This window comes from Anopheles ziemanni, unplaced genomic scaffold, assembly GCF_943734765.1.
Source record: "Anopheles ziemanni unplaced genomic scaffold, idAnoZiCoDA_A2_x.2 scaffold_12_ctg1, whole genome shotgun sequence".
NCBI classification, from domain to species: Eukaryota; Metazoa; Arthropoda; class Insecta; order Diptera; family Culicidae; genus Anopheles; species Anopheles ziemanni.
The window spans coordinates 394189-407235 of record NW_026690043.1 but is presented as its reverse complement, the minus strand read 5'-3'; the positions used below and the strand labels follow the sequence as shown (position 1 = coordinate 407235).

The window sequence follows — 13047 nt, the reverse complement described above, 5'->3', positions numbered from 1 at the left end:
CAATGACAAGGGTGCATCCTGAATATTAAAAACCAGAGTTTTTAAATACATCGAAAGTTATTTATGACTTTTGTCATATCCTTCGAAAAGAAGCTCTTGTTTCGAATGATATTCGATCTTGCGTCGTTGGCGACCGATGGTAACAACAAAACTTTTTTTTAAAATTAGAACACATAAGGTAATGTGAGGCTACATGCCGATATCTTCCACTCCATTCGTTGAAAATATTAAAATTTTCATAGTTATATTTTTAAAAAGGTTTTTTTATTTACTCCGTAGACAATTGTGGGACAAGATGGCCCGAACGGCGGGCCGGTATGCACCGCTACGTAAACATGGGAAAAGAGTCTATACAGAGGTACAAGTAAACATTCCTATATTGAACTCGCATAACACATCAGTTTGAATTTTGAGGTGCAGTATTCGAAAGACAGTTTGGGTATAAGTTCGCTACTAGTTTTCGAATAGTTATTGAATATTTTAAGCGAGCTGTTTTTGGCCCTCTGGCCTACTCACATTACATGTTCAAAATAAGACAAATTGAAATCGAAAATGCGTGGATTATGGAGGCAACAGGCGCCCAACTTTAACTTGCTCTTGTGTTGACAGTGCATCATGCCTCATTGTTTACATTTTGTATGCTAGGGTGTCTTATCTCACCTGGGGTATGTTGCATCTTGTCCCAATCTAAGGACCGTTAATTTTATGTCTTTTATTCAAAATTATGAGATTATATAATCTGTTTCTCTTCGGTATACGTTATACTTAACCCTGGTTGGTTTTTTTTAGTTTTCTTTCCTAGTTTTATGTAGTTTTTTTCTAGGTGGTTTACAAGCCACATAGGATGTACTAGATGTAAGTTAAAATACAAAATACATTACCGAATGTATTTATAAATGGCTTAATTTAGCTTAAAACCAACCGATGCATCGTACTCCAGCGGGGCATCTTGTGGGAAAAGTGGCCCAATTATAGGCAATTAACGCGTTTTGACGAAATCTTCGCAAATCTCTCAAATAGTGTCACAGATGGATCCGGAGGCACTTGGTCTTAAAAATGTGGATTTCATAAATATTTTATTAGTACTTGCGTATTTGCATTAGACATGAATAATGATGATTTTATAATTTAATTTAAAAATTCAATAAATAAACCTACGAGCACAAAATGTAAATCGTGGAAGAAGCAATGCCAGCTGGTGTTTTTTTTGGTTTCAAAGTTTGATGCATAATCCTATCTGTGGGCATTACAAAGTATCCCGTATAACTGGCGCCATCAATGAAGTCTAATTCTTTTGGACTCTGGGAAATAAATGGGTGTAATCAATAATTCGTTACAATACCACTGCCACAATATAACCATTCTTACAGGATAGGAGATTAAAGCATCTGCCCTGATTGAGCTGATTGATCGGATTTGTCGGAACTATACGAAAACTAAAGCATCCAATCGCTCTCTGTTTTTGAACCATCCAGCGACGAACTTGAACAAATCTGGAGTCAATCAGGGTTCCTATGTTTTCTGTAAGAGCGACAGTTGCTAGCCGGTGCCACCGTGTAGAAAAAGTTATACGTTTAATGAAAATTATTGAACGCCACAAATCATGCCAAAATTTTGTTTGCCCTCCGCCTAGAAGCAGCATAGACTTTCAGCGTCTGTAGAAGTAATTGAATTGCGCAGAAAAAATAGAAATAACAAAACGCCGGACGCTGTACAAACTGCAGGAAGCTATGGTCGGTTCCAGCATTAAAATCCGATCAGTTCCAGCCATTTCTCAGACGGCTTTTTTGTACTCCATTCCATCTAAGCCATAGCAAAAGCGGATTACTGAGAGGACTATAGTAGGTCTTAAGAAATTGTGCTTACGCTAGCAATAATCGCAGTTTATGAATGAAACGTCGAAGTTGGTTGCTTAACTATTAGTTACTGAACACTTCGGTGTGTTCCCGTGAGACGACTAGAAATTAAAATGTTCGGCAATAATTCATTGAATGGAAGCTTCTCTTTAGCAGCTATTTTTCGCTAGACAGTACGCATATGGGAAAACTAAAAGATAAAATTTGGAAATTTGAGTCTTTGTTGAAGAAGCAAATTTGATTATACTACAATCTTCTTCTGCGCATAGCGGTTATGCGAGGTTTAATCACTATAGTCGCCAATAAATTTTTCTTTTGTGTATATTATTTCGTAATAACAAGTTCAAATTGCGATTAAAAAACAAAGCATGAACCATGAATAACGGAAGCCAAGCGTCCTGGAAATATTAAAGCGATAATATGAATCCGCCCGGAGTAAGCAGCTTATGATTTTAACGGTAGTTCTACCATTTTACTTTAACTGCAAACATTCATTTTAATAATTTATTTTTTCAAAGTGTTAACAGCAATAAAAGAGCAACAAAGGTTAGAGTAGAGCTCGGTTTTAATTTTCAAATCAATACGTTTACGCATGTAGTCAAATTGGCATAAAAGGATAGATCACTTTTTTCACTCTCTAAATCAACACCAGTTATCTCCGAGCGGGTACATCAAACGATGCTCTGATCAGGGCGGTCCTTTTCAGTGCATTGTTCTTCGCCGTTGTTTCGTCGTAACCTTCTCATCGTTCCCGGCGCTGATAATAGTCGGTCAGCACAACAAACGGTTGGCACATTTGTCATTACATTCAGCCGCTAAGAAAAGCTAAGTTGACATTTATTTCCTACGCTCGTTCTTGCCTCGCACCGTTGGTGGCCCGCTCCGGCCGTTTCGGTCGATTCCCACACAACCGTTTTCGCCAGCCACGCCAGCAAGAGCACAGTTGTCCCCTTCTGCTGAAGGACCGGTAAGGTTCGTTGCAGGCCTGCACCAATCAGAGCACTGTCGATCACCCGACTGCAAGTCGCATATACCAGCAGTTTTCTATTACAGCTGCGTGGTGTGTGCCTTGTCGTGTCGACAACTCAAGCCCTAATCGCAGCAGCATCAACTTGCTCGATCGAGCTTGCGATCAAAAGCGTAGTCGACCTAGCGTAGTAGAATCGAGGCAAAAAGTAGGCGCGGCTTGTACCCCTTGGTTAATAGAAAAGTTTCGACGAAAATGATCATCGTGGTGCGGGAAAGAGAAAAAGACAGCCAACGAAGGACGCTACAAAACGTAAACTCAGAGAAGGCACCTTTCGGACAGAAAACACGAGCTTACTTCGACTCAAACCTGTTCGTCGGCGAAGATCCTGTAGTCAGTAAGGTGCTAACATTCGCTCGAGCAGCATCTCGGGAGAGATCTTCCGACGGGTTTGAAGTTTGCTCCCGAATAGTTCGATTACAAGCAGTGACGATCCATTGTGCACAAGGTACGCGATCGTGCATCAAATAAACGATCAAAGTGAGTTGCTATATTTCAAGTGGCTTAGGAATATAGTGCAATCGACAGTGAGCAAAATTGGACGTGAACTATAGTTATACTGATACGAAAAAGTTTGAAAGAAGGAGCCCATCGTTTAAAATAAGTGCAAATTTCTTTAAGACATTGACTGTAAAGCGTGATTAGTCCCCACATCACAATGGCCGTTGCTAGTTTAAACATGTCTCCAATCTTCAGTGGATATCCTTTCCAAGGTAAGTTTTGGGTTCCGTGAGTTTTTCCTCGATTCCATTCCATCAACTACCGCCGGGGTTTCGGGTCCCACATGCATCGGGCTGATGGATGAGCACAACATATGCTCAACCGTTTTTGTTACGAACACGATCATTAATCATACATCACACCTCCATTCCAGATCGCACTCCCGCAGCGGGAAGTGTTTGAGAAGTGTGGATGTAATCGATAGTTCAATAATTAAGAGTACATAAAACAGCTGTGATGTCGGCATTTGTATACGAAACATACACTCGACTCGTTCGAATCGAGCCGGTAGCAAAACTATGGCTAGTAGCTTGTAAATCATGATCGGTCCCGATCAAAGCCCGACCAGACCGAAAGGACATCGCATAGAGATGATGTAAAGGCATTGTAAACGATCCCTGGGAAAGAAAGGACGAAGAAATGACGCTACTTTTTATAAACCGGCTAGTGCTATTATCTAAACCATTAAGGAAACTTGTTTGCCCCATATGTTGCGGCTGCGATCAACAAGATTAATGATTGTAAATATTTTATTGTTGATTATTGTGCGTTGCTAAAGCGCGGATGGTTTGTTACCAATCCAGCCCACGCATTCCTTTCAGTTGGGTCGAGGAAAAGGACTTTTTCAAGAATATTAGAATAGTAGAATAATGGATCCGGCTCGAGAAGCCACTTAGATTTTGATCAGCACAAGCGCATGTGCAGAGAGGGAGATGCACGCACCGACGCCTACCGTTGAGGTGCATAGGAGGATTGTCGGGGTCGAAAATAGGCATGCCCTATAAGTGTCAGAACGCTTGTAGATCAAGGATTACGATACCGAACCACAGACCTCTTCTCGTCGGTAAAGTCGACCAGAAATTAATCCTGAAAGAATCACGCAGTCGAGCCCCGACTTTGGGGTATATACGATGTAGCGCGGCTAGTCGGTGTCGGTGTGGATCGTAAAATCCGACAGACAGTCTGGCGCGGTCGGAGGCTGCCTTGAGAGCCACGTCTTATTGGACCATGTGAAATTCGCCCCAGCGCTGCTCGGACGAAGAAGCTGCCGACGATGACGCCGGCACTGATGATTGTCATCGTTCGTCAGTGTTCGTTTGAGGCCGGGTCTCGCCACCGGCCAGCCAGCCTGTGAGGGCGGCAAGGCTGCTTTGATCTTATTTTAGTAATTCCTGTTTTTCAACAACACCATGCCGGGGAAACTCGCGCGTCACATTCCACGTCGCGAAGCCATACGGTACACGGCTCTCGGCTTTGGTATTCGAGAGGCATTCGGGGCCGTTTTGTTGTGGCAGGAGCCCGCGAGCTGGGCGTTCGCCCAGGCACGCAAGCTCCCCGAGCTCTGCGAGCACGGGAATCATCGATGCTTCATAATGATAATGTAATGGGTGCCCCGGAATATTTTATTACCTTCTACGCTAAAAGGTACGTAGCTGATCCCGACTCCGCTGGCCTCACCGCAGAGCCTAACGATGATGATGCCGAGCAGAAACGGACGGGCGGACGGGGAGAAGGAACGAAAACAGCAAGCTGGAAAGATGCCTTGCGTGAGCCTTGTGGATGACGCTTGTCGTCAGCGTACATCTTTGCAACGCGGTGAAATCCAAAAGGCCACAAGAAGCGTTCGATGATCGCTTCGGCACGAATGGTCGCGGCGTCGTTATTTCGGTCGTGATCAAACCCGGCCAGCTTTGCGGAAGATGCGGCAGATCTTGCAGCAGCAGAACCGAGAGCCCAATTGGCGAGGCAACTTTCAACACGTTTACCTTCGCGCATGCCATACGTCATCCCCATACGCCACACGTACGCGTGAAATAAATCGCCAGGAATTTATTGAGCGACCATCGGCAACGGCTTTTCTGCCGAGTTCTTACCCTAATATAATAATTTATATGGATGTTTAATATATTTATAAACTAAATGATCAATTTATATGATAAAGCACTGTGGGCGACGTCGATGAACGATAGGGTGGATGCGGCAAGACCAGCCAGGAGTCTAGCGTGGTCTCGGGTTTTTTGCCTTTAAATCGGCCATCGGAAAGAGGCGTTTCGGGATCGTGCAGCAAATCCCCTCCGGGTCGGGCGATACATTTTAATCAATTGATCAAATTCGGATACACTTTTTTCGCTGCGGTTCGTTCCGACACCGGGGAAGGTGTTTAATGAAATTTCTTGCCCGTTCGCTCACCGCGCAACCCATTCGATGAGTCTATTTCGTATGCGCCGGCGGGGAACAGCATATCGAGAGAGATAGAGAAAGAACCATGGGCCGATTTATCATTTCAACACCGTCTACCTTCTGCTACGATCGTCGATCCTTGCGGCACCATAGAGGCGGGTGGTGGCGTCCGATGGCAGTTTATCTCTGTCACGTGAGATAATGATGAAATTTATGGAATTTTGATGAATATTTTTGCGGCATTCTTCCCAGCCCTGATGACACCTTCATGTAGTTGCTTCTGTGAGGCAACGATTTCCGGTGCACCATTGATTAAGCGATTGTGTTGACTAAAACATTTGAGGGCGAATGTTTATGTGTGTGTGTGCAAAAAGCATGATGCTTTGAACCGGTTTCGTGTCACCCGCCAAAGTTTGTTATTAGCTTTCACCGCGATGTCGGTAATTGCAACCGTCACCAATTGATCGAATTGATGGAAGCGTGTGGGAGAAAAGATTGGTAGCAACCTCTTCCACTACTGGTACTACATTAGAAAAACCGTCGAGTGCAGCAAGAATGCGGATCAGGATGAAAAAATAGTTCATCACTCCCTACCATGCGAGAAGCTTATCGGTAGGATCTATTTCGTGGCCCATTAACACCGTGACGGTGATGCCGCGAAGGCAATTAAATTTAAATTAACCTTCCAACAACGGTGGAGGTCCACTGTGAGTGGTAAACTTCGAGGTATGAACCTTTAGTTCCCTGTTGGTAGCAAAACAAAAGCAAAGTGAAAATGTTCAACCCTTCCGGTGCACATTTCGACACCATCGATGTGGGCGAAATGATAAATGAACTGCTCCATCAAACACCCCGGCAGTAACCTAATCAGCGCAAGTCCTGAAAAGGGCAGCAAGGCGTTTTGTAGTGGTCGCTTTGTTTTTCTCCGCCGCTACAAAGGTTTTCTCACACCGTGGCCTTTTAATGTGTTTTATTCGACCGCCAAAACTGGTTTCGCTCATCGACCGCTGCAGAACGGTAGCCTAATGATCGTTACGGCGAATTTGGCTGCGACCCTCAAAAGAGAAAATTGATCGTATTGGTTGGTGGTGTGAAATAATAATTGATTGCGATTTGTGCCTAATTGAAGTGTAATCAAACTGATACCTGGTATGCGTTGGGCATTGGAGGGGCTTTCCAGTATGCATGCGGACATGATACAGGCTTCTGAGAAGATCAAAGGAGATGATAGAAACCCGACGGCTAGGTGGAAAGAAACTAAAGCATAAAAATAAGAAACCAAGAGTTTATTGGCGTCGGCCCTAGATATGATGGCTAGAGTAGTGCTCGCGGTCGAAAAGAAAGAGGGTGAGAAAGTCATCCGATAGTTCGATGCTCGAATGGTCGCTGATCAGCAGTATGGAAAGTGACGAATTCATTTAATACCTCTACCGGAAGCATGGTTTTACCGGACGTGTCAGGTCGCCCGGGAGGCGGAAGGCTTTTAATTGATTTTAAGTTCTTGCCTAATCACTGGGAATGTCGGAGACCTGGTGGTAATCCGGGCTCGAAGTCATGAGGAAGCCATTAGAGGTGATGAAATTGTGGGATAGGCCGTCGGGCAAAAGGGACCCTAGTGTGACACAACAATGTGACACCGAACGAGCGCCTCGTGTGCCTGAAACATGATCGCCGTCGGGTCGATACGAAGCTAGAAGGCAATTCTTCGATCCTCCTTTTTAGGTCGCACGGCGTCGCGCCGTTTTCTTTGATCTTTCTAGTCCCGACAGTGAGTGTGGTCCTCGTTGTGTACCATTGTGACAAACGTACATGACCCGACCTGTGTTGAGCAGGTTGTAAGGCAGCGCCCGTTCAATCGCATCTCAATCTAACTGTAGTCTTATGTTTCTTTTCCTCTCTTTCTCCTCTCAATCTCTGCGCAGGCCAGGGACGTGTGAACCAACTCGGTGGAGTGTTCATAAATGGACGACCTCTGCCGAACCACATTCGCCTGCGCATCGTTGAGATGGCTGCGTCCGGAGTGCGACCATGTGTGATTTCCCGTCAACTGCGAGTATCGCACGGATGCGTCTCGAAGATCCTGAACCGCTATCAAGAGACAGGATCGATTCGTCCTGGTGTCATCGGTGGCTCGAAGCCGCGCGTGTCGACGCCCGAGATAGAGACGCGCATCGAGGAGCTGCGTAAGGCCAATCCCGGCATCTTCAGCTGGGAGATTCGCGATCGTCTGATCAAGGACGGTCTGTGCGATAAAACGTCTGCGCCGTCGGTGAGCTCGATCAGTCGCCTATTGCGCGGTGGCCGCCGCGAAGATGTAGAGCTCCGTGGCAATCACTCGATCAACGGCATCCTGGGAGAATCGTCCTGCGAGGAAGACAGCGACACTGAATCCGAACCCGGTATCACCTTAAAGCGCAAGCAGCGCCGCTCACGCACTACCTTCAACGGGGAGCAGCTGGAAGCACTGGAGATTGCCTTCAGCCGCACGCAATATCCAGATGTATACACTCGGGAAGAGCTCGCCCAGAAGACTAAACTAACCGAAGCACGCGTACAGGTCTGGTTCTCGAACCGACGTGCTCGGTTGCGTAAACACATGAGCTCCCAGCAGATGGCCAGCTTTGGAGCGACTCAGTACTCGAATCAGTTCGAGCAGCAGGCTGCCGCCGTCGCTGCCGTGGCGGTGTCCGCTTCCGGATCGGGATCTCCGATGGGTGCGGGCGCGATGCAATCCTGGGCTCAATGCTACTCATCAACCAATCAAGCCACGTCGGTGCATGCGCCGTCGCAGACCTCCTATAATCCGTTGGCGCAGACCATGATTCACCCTACGTCAGCCACCATGAGCCCGCCGGCCTCTATGAGTCCACCGAGTTCGATCAGCCCGCCAGCTTCTCACCCAGGAGCCCACTCCACCTCGACCTCGCCTATCCCGCAACATACAGCCAGTTCTGCTGCGAACGGACCCCACGGCTACAACTACTATGCCATGCTTGACAACACCACGCATACTCCAACGCAGGCGCAGGTCCATGCGCACCATCCACACGCCCACGTCCTTCCCCATGCACACGCCGGCCAGTTCGGTGCTACTCAGTCTTATGCGGCCGTCACCGGAGGCTACCCGACGGCGGGTGCCACCCTCGATGGGGCCAACTCCCAGTGGCAACGTACGGGCGGCGTTTCGCACAACAAGTCCACCACCGAATGGGACGCATATAGGTATGTTGAATCATCGATTACGTACTGTCCTAGCACAAGCCTTTATGGCTCGTTGATACGGGAGCGAGACAATAAAGTAATTAACCATCTCATTTCTCTTTTTCTCCCTCTCTTGCTTTCCGTTTAGCTCGTTTTTCTCGAACAACATAGCCCACCATCATCCGCATCACCACCCACACGCGTCCGCTCACTACCAATCGGCGGCAGCTGTTGCCGCTGTGGCGGCTGAGGCCAAATCCGGCTATCCTTACTTCGGTCAGCTAGGTGGTCTGGAGATGAGTCGCCTCCACTGCTAGATGTTTGGGATTCGATCAGTTAGGAACTGCGCAGTTTCATACGTGTACTTGTAGAGATAAATTATAAGAGGAATGACCAAGGAATATGACGTTACTAGTAGTTTAAGTCTATCAACAGGATTGATACTCGTCGCGTTGCGTATCATCTTTTTTGTTTGGAGAGCCGGTAAATCATTGTTCTTATACTTTATATGCTACCCCTTTGATATAGAAGTGACATAGATTGTCATATAATAAGACACTGCTGTGTACTAATAATCACAACTTCCAAGTTCCATCGTCCTTCAAGTTTGTGAAATGTCTAATGTCTTGGGAAAGCAGTGTTATTTCATTTGTGAACACGATATATTTAAATGATTATGTATAAAAACATGTTGTACTGATTTACATTTAAGTAAATGACAAAATAAACGGAAATTTGCATTTCCCTACTTACTATTAGCACTTTGTTTTAAAAAGTTTATTTTTCGAACCCAACTTCATCCAATATTTTTACAACATAATCCGAGTTATTTGACAAATGCGTGTGTAGCATTTACAATCGAAAACGTCCTGAGTCCTTTAAATTTTCTTTTCTATGCATTAAACCAAGTTGATGAAATTCGTTCTTTTTTGAAAATTGATAAACAAAATTCGGTTTAAAGACTGTAGATTCTTGTTCAACATAATGTAGACAATAGAAAAAAATCCTTCTTCTATATTTCGCTCCAATTTTTGGGATATTTGTGCAATACATTGTACTGCAAAATTTAAACTGTCCATTAAACCCTTAGAATCATTACTAAATCTTTAATAAATCATTCGACAAAAGATTGTGTTCTTGTCAGCTTTAATACGTATGTCCAACAAAACATTAGATATTCTGGAAGGACGATATCGAAACGTAGAATGACTTCTGTTCAGAATGCTAACCGAAGACATCATTGACGTATTACATCACGCGTCATGCGTCCGTAGTAAAAGCACGGATGCAGCCTGGCGTAACGTGTTGGAAGTGAAACCGAAAAAAGCAAAATGCAAAATATATATTGCCAATCATCCAAACCCTTGAGCAGCTTGCTGACATATTTATGGTCCGCCAAGGGGAAGGTTGTAAACTGTTTATTTAGCCTTGTTATCGCCCCTGGATACTTTGTATTGCAAGCTTCACTGGCAGCCCGAAAGGGATAGATGAGTAGATAGAGCATAGAGAACAAGGATGATTGGAACGACCTTTTGCTTAGGAGCAATGATGGCTCCATGGGACACATAAATGACCCTCGTAGACATAGAGTGTCTCTTTCCGAGGAAGTGACCAATAAAACAGCTTCGACAAGGAATGCCTTTTGACGAATTCGTCAGTTTTTTCATGCTGATACCCACGGTCGTGGGGTTTAGAATGCCGAGAAAGGACCGCCGGAAAAGGCATGCCGAACCTAGTAGCAGGCAAAGCTAGGAGAGGCTGGCAGGCGAATGAAATGTTGCCAGAGCTTAAAGCTCATTACCATTCTTCCAGCATGTTTTTCTACTTCGGCGATTCCTGCAGTGGGAATCGCACAAGTCCTCATCACGGGCTCTTCTCACGCAGCCGTTGCAGAGTTCGTTGGACCATTATGGGTTCCGGCGACGAGGGAGTGCACACTGTGGGTACTGGATTGTTCACATTTCAACACTCGCCCGAGGGGTGCCTGGTCTAGCTTCTGGCTTCGGCATTGGTCTTCGGGTGGGTTTGAACGTATCAGCATCAGCTTCTAGCATCAACAGCGAGAGCGAAATGTTAAAATCAAGGCTGAAGGTCCTTGGGCACTGGAGACAAAATATTGTCCATACCAAATCCCTCGCACAGGATGGGAAAAGCGATAACGCGTCGGCGAAGGAAACGGAACAGAAAGAGTGGAAACCCCTCCCAGTGGGAGTGCAATACTTCATGGAGAGCATCCCAACGCTCAACAAACCGTCGTTGTAGGTGGCGCACAGCGAGAGCATCAGAAATTAGCAGAAATTAATGAATTTTCTGGTTTCATGGATAATTTTCCCTCCGTCGTTTGCCGGAGGTCATGGGTTTTGTTGTTTCCAGAATCCCTACGTGCCACGTTGCTTCTTAAGAATGTGTTGGACCATTGCTACAGCTACCCGTTTCTAGTATGCTGGTTGGGGATTGAATGCCGCAGTGCAGTAGTCAGTTGGTCACAAGAAGAAAAAAACAACTCAAGGTCACGTAGATATCTGCCTTTAATTTCTTTTGATACGTTTATAGACTCTGGTTTATTATGCTAGAAACCACAGTTATCTCACAATAAAAAACAATCTTACCGAAAACAAGTTCTCATCTTTTTTATGCAAATTATTGCCATTTAACGTGTTCCAATCAGTAAAATTAATTTTGTTCATTCTGTCGATACAAGAGAGCTCTTTTATTTAGTAATTACTTTTTATTTATGTGTACTTTTAATATCCACCATTACGATTGTCATTTCGAAGGAAACATAATCGACTGGGAACTGTTGTTAGCGTAGTTGCAGCTAATTGCGTTCGTTCAATACAACAGTTTACCTTAGCTTTGAGTTTGGGTAATGAATCGAGACGGCGTTCAATTTTGTTTTTGTTCAATTTTTCTATTGGGATCAGTTTAAGATAGCTACAAGGAAGTATGTCTCAGTTTACGTTAATCCTCTTTACACAAACTGTGTGGTTCAGAAGTGGGCAACGTCCAGACGAAGTTACAAATATGGCCGACATTTCGAAACAAATTAAGCGAAACCAATGCCTCCTTTTCCCGTTGTCCTTTTTGCGTACTGATTCGGTTTTTGCTGTAGGAAACAAATGGATTGGCAAAGTCGATCCTCTCGACCGAAGAACAATCGATGAAGAGAAAAAGGGAAACAAATTTTTGCGGATGCAATGAAGCCATACTTGTGTGGGACATGATAAGGGTTGCTGATCTCCTTGTATGAAGTTCTTCACATACGATTTCCTAGCATCGCAAACAATGGAACCAATGTTCAAATGGCCATTCGCCGGCCTAGACATGGCAAGGCGATGGAACCCCATGAGACGATGCGCATGTGAAGAAATTCAATTTCAGAAAAGTCTCATCCTATGGTCTGATCCTTTCCGCTACCGTAATCGCCCATGGCTAAGATTCAATTACCGTCCGGATATTACGATACGAAGGAATACCACTTTTGAAAAGCTAAAATGGTTCGCTATTCGGAGAGTTGTCTTATATAAGTAAATTATAATAGACAACTGTGACAACTGTAGATTGTTCCTGTTGCATTCATTTATACCCATTCGACCCAAGTTTTGTTCTAAACTTAAGCAGCTGTTCGGGTACAGATGCAGCTTGGAAGCGTAATTAATTTATCATACGGACAGATCGACCCTCGCCCATGTCTCTATTTAATGTTTTATTTAAGATAACGGTGATAAAAAAAGATGTAAATTCATCACTCCTTCTTTTGCAAAGAACCTATAAGAAGCTTTCATAAAGAGTACCAAGCATAATAACTTGCACATTCCTTGAAACTGAAGGCAACAAAATCATCAAAAGAAGAATAAAAATTTAGCGAACATGATTTCGTTAACGTGTCTTTTATTATCCTTCCCTTGTGGTCAATTCGGTACCAGATTCAGATTTTTTTTCAACAGAATAACCTGTTTAGACGTTAATCCCAGCTGTTGAAAAAGTGGGCAACACGTTTGTTCCACCTGCCACAAGAAATCAACCGCTAGAACCTTTTATGGCTCGAATACCCGATCGATA

At 44.7% G+C, this 13047-nt stretch overlaps 1 protein-coding gene across 1 annotated transcript; it reads left to right on the top strand.

The window, feature by feature from the left end:
* The first annotated feature begins 3541 nt into the window (after positions 1-3541).
* On the top strand, positions 3542-9302 carry LOC131292897 (protein gooseberry-like). The gene is made up of 3 exons (XM_058320990.1): positions 3542-3596; positions 7707-9006; positions 9134-9302. Exons 1-3 carry the CDS (start codon positions 3542-3544, stop codon positions 9300-9302), a joined length of 1524 nt encoding a protein of 507 aa, XP_058176973.1.
* The last annotated feature ends 3745 nt before the right edge of the window (positions 9303-13047 follow it).